A 17,369-nucleotide genomic window follows, 5' to 3' on the forward strand; every position below is an offset into this window, starting at 1 on the left:
GGAGACAAATGGCTTTTATGAGCACACATTACAAATATTCAAAGCTCATACTTTGGTATTTCCTATCACATGGTCCTAAATACTATTTCGAAGGTGTGAATTCTAAAACACGAAAACCCATTTTACACACATGTACGTTTGGGGAAGTAAATTAACACACACAGCACTGGAAGTGGAGTTTAAACATACCTGGGGAGAGCCCGACTTGGCCACTGGGGGGGTTATCCTAGGCGATTTCTGCACCGTTGAGGGCACTGGACTTGGACTGCCCTGAGCAGATCGCCCTGCTGGAACAAGCAGTCAGTTAAAACAGACAGTATTTATTCCCATTATTTCTTCCATCATAAATGTCCTTTCCTCAAATCTAAAAAAACATGTTTCTCACTGTCCCTGGCCCCCCTTTTAGGATCTTTGTTAGCAAAAGTGATGTCCACAGTTGTGTTAGCCTCTGTTCCAAGATAACTAAAAAACATACATTACATTTTCAGATGCGAAACTCTTTTACAAAGCAGGCAAAAGCGCAGTGTCTCTGCTAACAGCTATGTGTTTCTGTGTGCAGGCCCAGGACACTGGCCATTTGGCCCATCCTTACTCCTCACAGAGGCTCCTAAGGCATCTCTGGGAACTGGGGACAAAGTTTAAAACCACCGGACAAGAATGATAATCCCCAGAACCTTGTAAGAACTCACAGGGTCTTCAGGACCCTTCTAAAAGCCTCTAAGACAAGTTTTGCCCTGTTATGCATTAAAATCACCTAGGAAGCTTTTAAAAAACAAATACACAGGGCCGGCCCCGTGGCCGAGTGGTTAAGTTTGTGCGCTCTGCTTCAGCAGCCCAGGGTTTTGCTGGTTTGGATCCTGGGTGCAGACATGGCACCGCTCATCAGGCCATATTGAGGCGGCGTTCCACATAGCACAACCAGAAGCACTCACGATTAGAATCTACAACCATGTACCAGGGGAGCGTGGGGGTGTTGTGGGGAGAAGAAGAAGGAGGGGAAAAAAAAAGATTGGCAACAAATGTTAGCACAGGTGCCAATCTTAAAAAAAAATACCACCAAAAACTCCCACTCAACCCTCATCTCCAGAGAGCTCATTAAACTCTTAGGGAGGTGACGCCCCAATGAGTCTAGTGTGCAACTAGGATTGCAATCCAATAATCAGGACCCACCAAACTTGAAGAATTAAGTAACGGTAATGGGCGGTAGGGAGAGTTGAGTGGTGAGCAGTGGAAAGGGAGAAAGTATATGCGCACTATGGTTCAAGTTTTCTCTCCCAAACTGTAAACAGATGTGAAAAGACTAAGGCAAGGCTTCTTAATTCTTTGGGTCATGGACAAATCCCTTTCAGAATCTGATGAAAAGACCTGGAATGAAGTGACTCTGGTAACTCCACACGGCAATGCTTTCTCCTGAGCAATAGGTAAGAGCTCAATGCTTGTTCAATATTCACCAAGATAAAATGACTCCTGACATTCAAACACCAAAGGGCTACCCAAATGCGTCTCGCTAGGCATTATCGCCAGCATTCATGAAAATAACCAAGTTAAAAACTGAGACAGGGGCCGGCCCGGTGGCGCAGCGGTTAAGTGTGCATGTTCCGCTTTGGCAGCCTGGGGTTCACCAGTTTGGATCCCAGGTGTGGACATGGCAAGCCATGCTGTGGGAGGCGTCCCACATATAAAGTAGAGGAAGATGGGCATAGATGTTAGCTCAGGGCCAGTCTTCCTCAGCGAAAAGAGGAGGATTGGCAGTAGTTAGCTCAGGGCTAATCTTCCTCAAAAAAATAAAACAAAAACAAAAAACTGAGATGGATGTGGCAAACACCACCCTAACACACGAGCAAATTAACATCACTCACGTCAGGACAAAATGAGATCACGGATGTGATACACGCCACCTACGTGTGTCACTGCCCAAAACGTTCACAATCAAATCCAAAGCGAGGCACACTCCACAAAACTACTGGCCTGACCTCTTCACAAATGTCACCGTTGAGAAAAACAAAAAAAGGAGAAGATCTGTTTGAGACTGAGACCAATGAGACAAAATTGGAATATAATGTGCAGTCCTTGAGTGGAGGGGGAAAAAACCATAAAGAACATTATTGGGACAACCATGGAAATGTGAATATGGGCTATCGACTACTGTTAAATTTCCCAAATGTGATAATACGTCGTGTGCCCTTGTTTTTAGGAGATACACACTGAAGAATTTAGAGGTGAACTGCTTCACATCTGCAATTAACTCTCAAATGTTTTAGGAAAAAAATTGCAGAAAAAAAGAAAGAGATGAAGTAAATGGTGCAAAATGTTAGCAAATGTCGCCATCTCGGTGAAGAGCACAGCATTCATTACTGCAAGTTTGAATGGAAAATAAAAGATAAACTAGATACAGTTGCTCATTTAATTCAACTTGGCTATAATAATGATTTCCATATATGATCTTCATTTAAGAAGCTTGATTACAGTAGTTCTGAACGTGAAAATCCAGCCAGTCCCCAGCAGCAGTCAGCAGAGCAGCCTCTGCAGGCCCGCTCTCTCCTATGCTGCTTGAACAATCGTTCTATCACTGCCCTTCACGCAGGGCAGGCTCCACAGGAAGATACTTCCTTGGAATCATCAAGTACTCTCAGCTGCGTGAGAAACGTCAGAGAGACAAGTGTGGCAGCACTGAGGTCATTCTGAACGCTCCCAACTCAGAGTATGAAAATCACAGCACATTAGTGTGAGATACAGAAAGCAAGAAAAAACAATCTAGTCCAGCTATGTGAGCTGGGATTCTCAACAATTGAAAATGTTCATCTGAGGATTCAAGACTGAGCTCTGAAGGTGTTTGCTTAAAGTCATACCTGCTGCTGAGGGAGAGACTGACGACTTTGACGACATGGAAGTGGACGATGCTGAGGGAGGTGCAGGGTGGCCAGGAGGTCCAGAAGGAGCCGGCTTGGAGGCAGAGGAGAAGGGCACCATGGATGGTGTGCTCTGCGAGCTATTAACGGGAGCGGAGGTGGCCACAGCAGTAAACCTGAAAACAGCGGCCCGAAGGGGACAGAGGAGCCCGTGAGAGTTGCTCACACTGGTCAGGAGCCATGGCATCAAACGACAACTTGCTATCCATGCTTTTCGGCCTTTGTGAAACATAAACGTTTAGCCATTTCTTATAAAAGGTGTAAGGAAACATTTATCTTACCGTCTGCTTATTTAGCAACGAGTTATTCAACAAAAATTATAAATAAGTACTTAATATGAAGATAAACTAAGTTTACCATGATATGAAATGCTTATTTCCTATTCTATCAAGCTAAGTAGGAAAAAAGAGGGTGGGACTCAATTATGCTTAGGAGCGTTTAGGACCCTCTTTTCACCAAGAAAATTGCTGAGAATTCATTTTCGGGTGACCACCTCCAAGGGTGAGAAAGGAAAAGGAAAGCAGGTCACCATCTTGGGGATGCTTACAGCCTAGTGGGAAGGAAAGGTAAGTTTCACCTAATAAGCAAAAAGTCTGTACACAATCTAGAAATCCAGCATTAGACAGCTGGTCAAATAAATTACAGTGCAGCCACAAAATGGAATACCAGGCAACTGTTAGAATCAAGTGACTGTGTGACAATTTAAGTGACAACGGCAGTGGCGGAGCAACAATCAGCACACCTCCACAGCAAGAAGAGACAGTAGAGATGAATCAGGGGGAAAGCTGGTAGTGTTTACACTCAATGGTTACCTTGGGAAGGCTTACAAGATACAAGGGATTACGTCCCTCAAGAAACTACATTCTACGGGGCCTGCCTGGTGGTGCAGTGGTTAAGTACACGTTCCACTTCAGCGGCCCGGGGTTCGCCAGTTTGGATCCCAGGTGTGGACACGGCACCACCTGGCAAGCCATGCTGTGGCAGGCGTCCCACATATAAAGTAGAGGAAGATGGGCATGGATGTTAGCTCAGGGCCAGTCTTCCTCAGCAAAAAAAAAAAAAAGAGGATTGGCAGCAGATGTTAGCTCAGGGCTCATTTTCCTCAAAAAAAAAAAGAAAGAAAGAAAAAAACTACATTCTAGGGCCAGCCCCATGGCTGAGTGGTTAAGTTCGCACGCTCTGCTTTGGTGGCCCAGGGTTTCGCAGGTTCAGATCCTGGGCACAGACCTAGCACTGCTCATCAAGCCATGCTGAGGTGGTGTCCCACATGCCACAACTAGAAGGACCCACAACAACAATAAAATATACAATAAAAATATATACAACTGTGTACCAGGGGGCTTTGGGGAGAAGAAGGAAAAATAAAATCTTTAAAAAAAAACAAAGAAACTATATTCTAGTGGGAGAACATGACAAGCAGATAAAGAAGTAAAAAATAAAATCTGAGCTGGCAGGATCCAGATCTAGAGGAAACTGGAAGACTGCTGGAGAGTTTGGACTGTACTCAAAGAGCAATGAGAAGCTGGGGACTGTCAAGCAAGACAGTCACCTGATGTACCTCCAATTTCACGAGACCATTTTGGTGGCTGAGTAGAAATGGTTCAGAGAAGAGTCAAGGGTGGACACCAAAGGAAAAAGGACTACAGGAGATTCATTTCCCTTACGGGACGCATACTCGGTATTGTTTCATTTTTAAAAATAAAGAATATATCCTACATTTGAAATCTGAAAAAAATAAAACAAGCACTTGAATATAAACTTCTAGGGAGGAGGACAGAAGGGGAAATAGGGCACATGTACGGTCACGAATGGTAATTAGTCTTGGGGTGGTGAAGACGATGTCTACAGAGAAAATATGATGATGCACACTTGAAATTTACATAATGTTATAAACCAACGTTACTTCAATAAAAAAGCAAAACAAATAATAATAATAATTACATATCTATGTTTCTTCAATAACTGTACGAATGTACCATAGTGATGTAAGATGTTAGGGGAAATTAAGTGTGAGTGGGAACTCTCTGTAATATCTTCCCAGTTTTTCTGCAAATCTAAAACCATTCTAAAAGATAATGTCTATGTTTTAAAAGGCAAAAAAATAAAGAGGGCCAGCCCAGTGGTGTAGTGGTCAAGTTTGTGTGCTCTGCTTCAGCAGCCCAGGGCTCACAGGTTCGGATCCCAGGGCAAACCTAGCACCACTCATCAGCCATGCTGTGGCGGCGTCCCATGTAAAGTAGACGAAGACTGGCACAGATGTGAGCTCAGGGCCAATCTTCTTGACCAAATAAATAAACAAAAAGAACAAATAAACTTTTTTTTTTTTTAACGATTGGCACCTGAGCCAACAACTGTTACCAATCTTTTTTTTTTTTTTTTGCTTTTTCTCCCCAAATTCCCCCAGTACACAGTTGTATATTTTAGTTGTGGGTCCTTCTAGTTGTGGCATGTGGGATGCCACCTCATGGTGGCCTGACGAGTGGTGCCATGTCCATGTCCGGGATCCGAACCAGCGAAACCCTGGGCAGCCGAAGCAGAGCATGTAAACTTAACCACTCGGCCACGGGGCCAGTCCCTAAACTTCTAATAGTGAAAAAAAAAAATTCTAAGAGACTCTTGTGGACTCTGTCCACTGAAGAAAGGCAAACCTTTTACATTGTTTGAATTTTTGCCATTTACAAATATTACTAAGAATAAAAGAGAAAATCTATTAACTCCCCTCACAGTGACTCCTTCCAGTGAAACACGTGCTCTCTACCCACCCTGCAGAAGCAGCAAACATTATGTGTCACTTACTTTTCGCTAAGGTTGACCTTGACTGTAGAGGGCGGTGGTGGGAAGGAGGGCTTCGTGCCTATGTTTGGAGCTGACACATTTGGCAGTGGCGTGCTTTCCAGGGTAGGCTTAAAACTCGATGATCCAAAGGAGAATGACGCAGCTGATGATGCCAAGGGAGAGGCTGCAGGGGTCAGGGCTAGGGAGGCTTGAGAAGGAGGAGCAAAAGAGAAGATGGATGCACCAGAGCCCAGGGCTGCTTTGGAATTGTCAGAGCCACTGGAATATGGAGGGGGCTCCCCAGTGACGGAGCCAGATGATTTCAAGGACGAAGAACCAAAGGAGAACACGGCAGGGGCTCCAACAGCAGAAGGCAAAGAGAAGGTGGAGGTGGGAGCAGCCAGCGATGAAGGTGCGACAGAGACAGGAGCTGCAGCTGCTGAAGCATCGAGCTTCTGTGGGGCCTGAGAGGAGGTTGGGGTAGAAGGAGTACTTCCTGCAATGGAAAAAATGGAGAAAAAGGAAGAGAGAAGTTAGCATTGTAACAGCGGCGATCCATGTAACAGAAAGCAAATGGAAAAGGGTTTGTGATAGAATGACGTCAGAAATAATGGTCCTTACTGACAGACAATAATATACAAATGAAGTTTCACAAGATTGTAACCTATCATTGACTCAATAAAAAATTAAAAAAAAAAAAAAAGATGGGGGCTGGCCCCGTGGCCGAGTGGTTGGGTTCGCGCGCTCCACTGCAGGCGGCCCAGCGTTTCGTTGGTTCGAGTCCTGAGCATGGACATGACACTGCTCATCGAGCCACGCTGGGGCAGCGTCCCACAGGCCACGGCTGGAAGGACCCACAGCGAGGAATATGCAACTATGTACTGGGGGGGCTTTGGGGAGAAAAAGGAAAAAATAATAAAAAATCTTAAAAAAAAAAAAAAAAGATGATCGGCAAAAAAAAAAAGAAATAATGGTCCTTAGTTCAAGAAAAAAAAAAATAAAAGCAGAGTTGACATTGGACTTGGGATATAAGATGTATGAAACTTTGAAGGAAAAAGGCAATGGAGAAAAACATTACACAGAACTTCATGGACACCCAGTGGAGTAATACAGAAAAAATACACTTCTCAATGTTACAGTGAAAAATAAGTCATTCTGCAACATTTCAGTAACAATCAGGGAAAGAATTTTAATTCTGACCTCCACCTCCTAAGAGTCACTAAAAGCAATTCCAGATGAATTAAAGATATACACATAAACAAAAGCACAGATATACACACACCTCAAAACAAAGGTGGCAAAAAGTGAGGTCAGTCTCTGAGAGTCAAACAACTTGATAAACTCAGAAGTGAACAAAAGAAAAAGATTAAGATGTGACTGTGTGCAAAAACTGTTACATAACTAAAAGGTAAATGAAATTTTAAAAATCTGCAGCAGGCAGCCGGCCCCGTGGCCGAGTGGTTAAGTTCGAGTGCTCGGCTTCAAATCCTGGGCGCAGACGTGGTACCACTCATCAAGCCATGCTGAGGTGGCGTCCCACATGCCACAACTAGAAGGACCCACAACTAAAAAATACACAACTATGTACCAGGGAGCTTTGGGGAGAAAAGGGAAAAAAAATAAAGAAAAATAAAAATCTCGAGAAAATAATAAGTAATATTTTATTTTTTTAAAAAGCTCACACAAATTAAGATTAAAAAATTTCAAGGGGCTGGTCCAGTGGTGCAGTGGTTAAGTTCGCACACTCCGCTTCAGTGGCCCAGGCTTTGCTGGCTCAGATCCTGGGTGCAGACCCACACACTGCTTATCAAGCCATGCTATGGCAGGCATCCCACATAGAAAGTAGAGGAAGATGGGCATGGATGTTAGCTCAGGGCCAATCTTTCTCAGCAAACAAAAAGGAGAATTGGTGGTGGATGTTAGTTAGCTCAGGGCTAATCTTCATAAAGAAAAAAAATTAATAAAAACAAACAAAAATTACAAGACTTTAATGGACATAAACTGGGAACCTAATTCACAAAAAGAAAACTGATTCAATCTCTCTACTGAAAGAAATGTAAATTTAAATGAGGCATAGTTTTTACTGTCCTCTAAAATATCAAAATTTAAATATGTATAATCCCCTATGTTTGAAAGGATAAAATGAACCTGAAATAGTTTTTTTGATGAGGAAGACTGGCCCTGAGCTAAAATCCATTGCCAATCCTCCCCTTTTTGCTTGAGAAAAACTGTTAGTGAGCTAACATCTGTGCCAATCTTCCTCTATTTTGTATGTGGGATGCTGCCACAGCATGGCTTGATGAATGGCATGCAGGTCCATGCCCGGGATCCAAACCTGCAAACCCCAGGCCACAGAAGTGGAGCACATGGACTTGACCACTACACCACTGGGCCAGCCCCAGAACCTGAAACTTTTTATCACTAGTAGGTACCTAATTTAGCACAGTCTTTCAGAAAATATTTTAGCATTATGTCTCAAAGATCATAAAAAATGGACCCAGTAATCCCAATTCTAAGAATAAAGCCTATGAAAATAACCTAAAAAATGAAAAAGAGATTTAATACAACCCAAATGGTAAAAAAAATATTCAATGGAGTATTAAGCAGTCACTCTTTTAAACGAATCATGAAGATTATGCAAGAACCTGGAAAACGCTTATAATTTAAATTAAAACTTGCATACCAATTATGTATACAATATGATTACAAGTATGAAGAAAGCTGTTTAGGAAAAAAAACACTGGCAGAGAATACCCCAAAAGGCAGGTTTAAAATTTTTTCTATTTTCCAAATACTCTATAAAGTAAAAATGACAATTCTCTAAATTAAATAACCAACTAAATATATAAGAAAGCAGTATTTTTATCAATACATTTCATTAATGGGTTTTGTTTCTTCCAAATTGTCTGAGATGACAGTTTATCTTCACTATGTCTAAAGCAATGAAATACTTAGGATACAAGTATGAAAATACCACCTTCTGAAAAGAAAGACCCAAGTAAATTGTTGCTTCTATGGAAGTATAATAATGCAAGCAAATCTATTCTGTTAATATTTCTTTCATAGACTATGGAACCACGAACAGCTAACTTCTGTAAAGACACAAAGATGCACACGTTAATCACTTTCACGCACATTTAGCAGACCAAGAGGAAAAATACACGCCAGAGCTGAAAGAAACCAGAGGCATTTTCCGCTGAAAACAGAAGTAATTAAAAAGCCATGGTGCTATTTCTGATCTTTCAACCCAGCACCCTTAGAGCTGTAGGGTGGAAATGGGCAGAACAATTAATGTCTTCTGAACCCACGACCCAGGCTTTAGCTAGAGCTAGGAACTGGTGGAACACTTTCTCCCCCACTCAGTGGCTTTCTTCCACTCATCTCAACATGGCCGTTACCTCCGGACCAAGAGTGAGGGAAGAGGGGGCTTCTCCAGGAAAAGCAAACAGTAACACTGGCCTCTGTGCTCGGGGGTTTAACGAGCTGGTAGCAAAGTCTCTCACATGAACTGCGCTCTAAAACGAACATCACTCCACAGCCTCCTGACTTCACTGTTTGTTACCGACAGACCAGGCAACTGGATGTAGGTAGTTCATGGTACTCAGGACCATATAAGGAGAAAAAAAAACACCATTCAAAGAGGACACCCCTGTAGATAATGAGATATCCCAACACAACAACAGTGCCACAGTCTATGCAAGGCACCTGATCTATTACTTGGGGTCACACTGCCAGCTGGCAGGGGCCCAAGTATCCAAGTGGCTCTATTTATGATATGATATGCAGAGTGACAATTCACTCTGCATCAAGAAGCAGCGGGAAAAGATACCCTAAGTAGTGTCAACCTTATCCAACTCAACTGGTCAACATATTTTTCCTTAGATATGGAATTGGTTACACTGTGACCTTTTTTAGCCATTTCAGAAGAAGAAAATCTTACTAGTTTTATCCCAACAGAATTCAAAAAGAGACATATTAGTGAAATTCCAAAATATGAAACAATGCCCTTTTAAAAAGTTTTATATTTTGTTCTCACAAGTGACACACTGTCACTGTGAAAATTTTGAAACTACAAATTGGCATGTATACGTGTGCGTTTATGAGCATGAAGAACATGTACCAAAATGTTGACTGGCCATTGCTTGATGACTGATGGGCTCTTACATGATTTTGTTCTTGTGTTTTCTAATTTTCCTCCAACAAACATATATTACTTAAGTAATATTTTCAAAGAGGGGGTAAAAAACCTAAAGAAAATTAAATACAGATAAACAAAAAGAAAATCCCCACGTCCCCACCACCCAGCAATAACCACTATTTATATTATAATATTCATCTTCCAAGTATTTTTTCTATATATATATTTTTTCTCATAAAAAAGGACTCACACAGTATACAGTGCTTTTTCATGATATATCATACTCTTTCCTTGTCAATAAACATAACATTTTTAAGAATTACATGGCATTTCACTATATGAATCTACAATCATTTATTTAATCCCTCATGATTAAACACGTCTCTATGTCTTTAGGATTCAGACCATACAATATAAGGTCTTCTAATAGGACACTGTTGATAAATTACCTGATGGGAGCCATCTGGCTGAGCCGTCTTTCTCTCTCAAGTAAAGGTCGGAGAAGAACGTGTGGGGGTGAAGGAAGGCCAGCGTGCGTATGTGCGCTCGAGGACAAGATTAGCCCTGCCTCATGAAGAGACTGGCCAGATACGGATGACCACGTGTCCTTACACAGTTCTCATCCTTGGGGAGACCCCTGAACAAGCCCCTGGTATTCCCTCTCTGCCAAAGCGAGAACAGGCACGCACCTGATGACTTGGGTTGTCGCTCTCCTTCCAAGGACAGCCGCTCTGGTGTCTTCATGAGGGACCTAACCCCAGGATTTTGATTGATCATATAAAATGGACAAAGCACACCATCTGTTGAAAGCAACATAAGAACTGGAGCAGGAGGAAGAGTCTTCTCATCATCTGTTAAAAAAGAAAAAGTGACAAAAGAGCCAAGTCAACTGAAGGGCCTGGGCCCAGAAGGGAAAGACTGCCCCGAGCGGGAAGGGGCGTACTGGACTCACTCCAGTGGAAGTGACGCCAGTGTGCTCTGATTCAGATCTCAACAGCCCTCCGGGAAATGGCTCTTTAAACGGAGCTCCGGCCATTATCAGATGGCCGCCACCCTGCGAGTGCTGCATGGAAGCTCCAGCAGTCCTGCACGGCTTGACTCTCTCAACGCTCCCTCAATTTGTACGTGTGTCTCGGTGTTCAGGAGGTAGTTTCAGTGTTCCCCTGACCAAGACCGGAGTCTCAAGGAAGCGGCTGGTTTAGTAAAAAATGAGACTAGACTCTAGAAAATACACAGTAGGACACAGAAAAAGTGAGTCAAACTGCTTCACTCACAGTTGAATCATAAGCATATATTTTGTTAACTAACACTTCAAGAGAATCAGAGTAAATGAGCTGATCAGACCAAATAACCTGACCAGAGAAAGGACAGGGAGTTTAAGGGTGCCTGACAGGGACACCCCTCTAAACTGAAGCATCAAAGAGTAAAGAATATGTCTTCCGTTGCATTTGCACATTTCAGACTGCAGCTCTGCCAAGGTTTAGCAGGGAGAAGAAATACTTAGAGCACACACTTGGGCCCAACTGGGAAGACATGTGTTTGAGTCTCCATTTTCTAATCTACGCCTTCAAACCAAGTATTGGTGTGCAGTATCTGATTAGGATATTATTCCCTTGGGAGGTCATTGGGGAAGTGGAATGGGCAAGGAAGCAAAGCTATGAAATTCTGATGTTGTATATTTCAGTCATATTCTAAAGCACACACAAAGACACAGACACAGACAGACAGACACACACACACACACAAACACACGGGGTTGTATGGCCTTGGTCTAATCAATGAGTATTCATTCAAGTACGATTAGTGTCGTCACAACGCACTTTATATCAGTCTTCAAGCAGAAATGTGCTACTGGAAGTTAAAAGTACCCAGCAAAGGGGCTGGCCCCGTGGCCGAGTGGTTAAGTTTGCGTGCTCAGCTGCAGGCGGCCCAGTGTTTCGTTGGTTCGAATCCTGGGCGCGGACATGGCACTGCTCATCAGACCACGCTGAGGCAGCGTCCCACATGCCACAACTAGAAGGACCCACAACGAAATATACAACTATGTACCGGGGGGCTTTGGGGAGAAAAAGGAGAAAAATAAAATCTTAAAAAAAAAAAAAAGTACCCAGCAAAGTAGATTGTCATGACAATGCAGAAGTGGATTTAAATATTAACAATGATCGGGAGGAAGACCATTTCGGCACTAAGCTACACCAGGCTACACTTACTGATGGTGATTTCCACTTGGTTAGTGTAATCTATGGCAACTCCCATGGGCAAGGAATCATCACTCTTGTCTGTCACAGGCAGTTCAGCTCGACTAGAATCCTCCAGGAGCCAAGATTCCCAATTAATCTGGAAAAAATAACAAGCAGTAGAAGAAGAAAATGCCATATTGATTAGAGCTCTGCACTGATTCTTCCGAGCACTGTTCAAATAGGAGAGAAGAAAAAAGTCAACTCACTTGCTTTAGAGCTATGTTTTGACTGAGACTCTGAAGTCTAGGAAGACAGTCTAAAAGCCATGAGTATCCCAGCAAGGGAGGGGTTAAATTTCCAAATCAACCTATCTATCCCCAGTACACCAAGTCCCTGCCCTGTAAAAACACAACCACTATCGTGAACACCTTCTGAGGTGCTGTCCACCACGACCTGGGAGATTCCTGAACATGCTAAGTAAATCCAACAGCGGCCCTAGGTCAGGGAATCTCTGCTCCTAGAAAGCTGGGACCGGGACCAGGAAGTCCAGTTGATCTCTCCCACGGTCTTGAGCAGAGCCGCTTATAAAGCTGGCCAGATGCCCAGTGCTTGCTTGTCCACGGGGACAGAAGGTAACCTTAGGTCTTAGTTCCTGGTGTCAGTTCCTCACATTGGTCATCCTCCTACTCCTGGATTCCTTGAGACACCACTAACTCTTTTCAAAAGCTCCCCTTTGGCTTAAGTTTGCTTAAGTGGGCTCTGTTCCTTCTAAGAGATGATCATCGATTTTTAAAAAATCACTAACATTTGTCTAGCTTTCAGTGTTAACCAAAACTGGGCAGCACAAATCAAAGGGGAATAGTACTCAGTGAGTAACAAAGAGAAAAACAAAAACCTGCTCAGAAAAGGGAACACCATCAAACTCCCCAACTGAGCTATGGAGTGAAGAATAATAGTGAAGTTCATAACAACGCAAACAAAAGTGATTCCAACTTTGAAAACAGTCTGTAGACAAGATGAAGACTCGATCATCACTACAGAACAGAACACACACAGTGCTGGTTTCAATTTTACAAAAGACAAGACAGATGACAACAGCTGGAAGGCGGCAGTGGGGCAGGTGTGCTACAGGCAGGGGTGGGGGTGCGAAGACACTCCTTTCACAAGGTGGAAGATCAGAGATAGTGTATACGGTGACACCATGAGAAAGGAAGGTAAGAAATATTAAAGTAGAAGGGTAACCAATAGAAGAAACCACCACAATGTAGAACCCTACTGGGAGGAAGGAGGGGGATCTGAAGGCACATGGGAGCTAAATCCTCCAACAGCCAAGAAGGTCTAAAATTAATAATGATAAGTAAAACGAATAATTATTTAGGGATAAGGAGGTAACCATTAAAAGAAAAAGTTTACAAGTTAAAATGGTCCCCTTTAGAGAACAGCACTCGATCAGGACAGGGCAGAGGGGATTTTTCCATTTATAAACCCTTCTCTACTATTGGATTTTTTAACTATATAAATTACCTTGATAAAAAGCAAAAATAAAGGTATATTTTTAATGTGTGATACATAAAATATTTGTGCAATTAGGAAACTGTTACTGAAATCAATCCAAGAGCAGCAAATCGGACTGACCTCTAGCCTCTAACCCCAAAATGGCCCACTCTAGACACTGCCAGAGCCATGCACTTCTGGCAGGCCACCTTGCCGCCCAGAGAATGACGGACAAATGTGCAACGGTTCAAGAGGCCTAAGTATCTGTGCAGTGCACAGAACATTTTTAAACTCAAGGCAGACTCTTAAAAACAAGAGTTGCCCTTTCAGCCTGTCTCCTCAGCAGTCACTCTGCATAATCCACCGTGCTTCAGGATGGCTTACCCAACCACCCCAGCCCACCCACTGCCTGCAAGGAGGACAAAGTGACAGAAGGAAAGCAGGTGTTTATATGCAGGTGCTTTTAGCCTTCTGGCAATTTCTCAAAGTCAAACAGAAAGTATTTCTGATGAGTCACAATTTGGTTTGATGTGCATGTTTCTCCTCCATAATCAAGGATGGGTTATAGTTGATTGAATAGAAGGGGCAGGTTCAAGTAACAGGAAGAAAATAAAGATGGTAAAACAAAACAAGGCAACAAAAAGTCTCCTGCATATCCAGGTATACTCCCGCCAGAGGCCGATTACATAGTATGTTTCCACAGACCGTGGATGGACTGTAACAGAACAGAAGGGCTTTTCACCACACTGACAGAACTGCTAAATCTGACACCTGTGCTTGTCCCATGCAACATCCAAGACATTTGGCCCAAGGCTCTTTGTCATTTAAGCTTTGCTCTCATCCAGGAGCTCATTAAAAGGGATGTGACCTCATTTAAATCTTAACCACAGAGTTAACTCCGTCCAAAGTCTTTCTCAGGAAAGTATCACATAAACAAAACAGAAGAGAAAAATGTACCTGGTCACTTTGTCGAGCAAGGATACTAACTTCTGTTGAAGCCGCCGAGGCTGCCAGCACTAAATCCCTTCAAAGAATAAAACCAGAAGATTCATTAAATTCCAACAACAACAGTTCTAACTTGACTTGAGTCTGTGCTAAGATCTCTGAGGATTTTCTCAAGATGTCAAAGAGGAAGGTAAAGTTTTCTATCTGGCCAAATAAAGCTGAGAAGATTTTAGATACAAAGCTTAACTTCTCAGTTCATAGGATAAAGCCCTGGAGACTCGGCCAACTGTCTACCTTCTTAAGACAGAGGAGAGACACAACAGAACCAAGGCGGAATTTCCGGCAAGCACACCACCCTGTAAGCAGAATAATCTGGTCAGAAGAATAGGAGCTTGACTTCAGGTCACTAGCTTCCAAAGAGAAACTTCTGCTCTCAGAGGGAAAAGTTTTAACACGTTCCTTAAACATCAGTATTTTCCTGTCATTGCTCGGGTTATTGAGAAAATGGGTACATATTCAATCTAAATAATTCAAAATTGGGAAAATAGTAGTAGTAGTCAGCAGAGAACAGATTGGTGGTTACCAGAGGAGAAGGAGGTGGGAGGAGGGCGAAAAGGGTAAAGGGGCACACATGCACGGTTACAGACAGCAACTAGACTTTTGGTGGTGAACACGATGCAAACTATACAGAAGATGAAATATAATGATGTACATCTGAAATTTATATAATGTTTAACCAAAGGGACCTCAATTAAAAGAAAAAAAGAAGTATTAGTTATAAAAGCATCATCTAGCATCAGCTGAAAGTATGTTTAGGCCGGCTATTCTCCTTACAGAAAAAATTTCAAAGTGGGAACAAAGTGACTCAGGCGTCCCCGCCCTGGGCCCCCAGCTCACCACTCTTCAACGTAGCTGAGGTAGTAATGGTGCTGCCTCTCCGCGCAGCTGCCGTAGCAGGGCTCCATGAAGTTCACGAACACCTCTGGGTGCTTGTCTTCTTTTTTCTACAAGGAATAGAATGAGAAAAAAAGTCTTGTGTTATTAACTAGCACGTTCATTAGAACGTAAGATCCACAAAAGCAGGGACTTCGCGTTGGTCACCTCTATAGTCGCAGCTTTAAAGCAGTGCCTATCACACTGCAAGCGTTTGATAAATATCTGATGGAGAAACAAGTGGAAGAACTTTAAAAATCAAGATATGAAGGGGTACATTTATATGGTGACTGACAAATAATAATGTACAACTGAAAAAAAAAATCAAGATGTGTTCTTGCTTTTCTATAATTTCTTTCTCAGGTTAACATGTACCAAGACACACTTTACAGCTTAAGCAAAAACAAGTTTTGTAATTTTTTTCACCTCATAACTAAACAGTAGAACATGCTTTCAGTGGACACAATAATTTCAGTCCTTAGGCCCATGATGCAACATTAAAACCTGACATCTGAAGTTGTACCATCACTGCCAGTAAGAAAAGGAAACTGATGCCTAAGCTTCAAACTTTATCAAAAGAATTTTATAAGGGGCTGGCTCAGTGGCATAGTGGTTAAATTTGTGCGCTCTGCTTCTGCAGCCTGGGGTTTGCGGGTTCAGATCCTGGGCACAGACCTACACACTGCTCACCAAGCCATGCTGTGGCAGTATCCAACACACAAAACAGAGGAAGACTGGCAGAGATGTTAGCTCAGGGCCAATCTTCCTCACACACACACAAAAAACTTCTATAATCTCAAAGAACAAAAATGTCCCTTTCATATACATACCGGAAGTAAAGCCATCACCACGTCTGGAGAAGTCTCCAAGGTCCCATCTGCAGCGGCATACACTATCGTGAAGACATATGTACCAATCCACAGCACATCCAGAACTGAAAGACACACACTCCAATAAAGCATTTTGTGTTTGGAATAGCCCCTGTAGTTATAAATTAACACCCTATGCACAAAAAACTCAGAGCACTACAGCTTTTACAAAGGTCCAGATCTCACTGACTAAATATAATTCACAGACACAAAGACTCGAGAAGCCCAAACTCATCCCAAAGTGGTATTTTTTTCTGGTGGATTATAATCAGGGAAATGATGAAGAATCCTAATACCAGGATTCATTTAATGTCCTTTACCATGAGACACAGGCATCTCCCAGAGGATTAGTGTTACAACAACTTAATTAGCTAACTCAAGTAATGAGAGTATTCACACAGAAGGCACAACACCTCCCTGAGCAGGTACGTAGGTACGTCACGTGACAGAAAAACCTGTAATATAGACAGGGCCTCAATAGAGGTCAGCCCAGCAAGAAAAGCAGATGTATTACCTCTGACGGGATGATCTGATTCATAAAACGGAGGACAAGGAATGACTTTTTTTTCCTGTAAAGTCTGAAAGAGATTTGAAAGAAAAAGTGTCAAATGAAATAATTCCTAAAGCAATGAAACTGTCAAATCCAATATGTTCCCCTAGAAGCCACCTCTCTCTCATCTCCAGCCACAAGAGACAGAACAGAGGAGAGTGAATGAGTACTCCTAGGACCCTTTCCTACAGAAATACTCACATGAACGTGTTCGGATGTAGGTAACAAGGATGCTCAATGCAATACCATTTACAGTGACAAAACTACTCACACTGATACAGATAACCATCAACAAGAGAAAAGGAAATTACGGCTCATTCACACAGCGGACTACTATGCAGCCATTCAAAAGAACAAAGCGGCTCTATATGCAATGAGTTGGAAAAAGAACTCCAATATACTATTAAGTTAAAAAAAAAAGGGCAAACATCAAACCAATAAAATTAAACCAACCATATTACTGGTTTACAGGCTAATGCCCTAAAAGAATATGTACCAAATTTCACATAAGACCTTTTTGCAATGACAGACAAGAAAACCTTAACCTCAAAGCTCCACCCCCACAGTGAGCCTGTG

The 17,369-nt window shown here is 42.5% G+C and overlaps 1 protein-coding gene across 7 annotated transcripts in view; it reads right to left on the reverse strand.

Moving 5' to 3' along the window:
• The window catches only part of NUP214 (nucleoporin 214), a 98,252-nt gene that overhangs the window by 75,018 nt on the left and 5,865 nt on the right, over window positions 1-17,369 (reverse strand). For 3 of the 7 annotated variants that reach the window (XM_070518507.1, XM_070518506.1, XM_070518505.1), the window contains exons 6-14: window positions 16,758-16,821; window positions 16,205-16,308; window positions 15,339-15,445; window positions 14,454-14,520; window positions 12,033-12,159; window positions 10,512-10,673; window positions 5,706-6,180; window positions 2,850-3,025; window positions 190-287 (exon numbers count right to left, since the gene is read on the reverse strand). In XM_070518507.1, the coding sequence (XP_070374608.1) occupies window positions 190-287; window positions 2,850-3,025; window positions 5,706-6,180; window positions 10,512-10,673; window positions 12,033-12,159; window positions 14,454-14,520; window positions 15,339-15,445; window positions 16,205-16,308; window positions 16,758-16,821 (1,380 nt within the window). Of the gene's footprint in view, window positions 1-189; window positions 288-2,849; window positions 3,026-5,704; window positions 6,181-10,511; window positions 10,674-12,032; window positions 12,160-14,453; window positions 14,521-15,338; window positions 15,446-16,204; window positions 16,309-16,757; window positions 16,822-17,369 lie in introns of all 7 variants that reach the window. The other 4 variants (XM_070518508.1, XM_014863446.3, XM_070518510.1 and 1 more) reach the window with 3 other exon arrangements.

Source organism: Equus asinus, chromosome 10, assembly GCF_041296235.1.
Source record: "Equus asinus isolate D_3611 breed Donkey chromosome 10, EquAss-T2T_v2, whole genome shotgun sequence".
Lineage (NCBI taxonomy): Eukaryota > Metazoa > Chordata > Mammalia > Perissodactyla > Equidae > Equus > Equus asinus.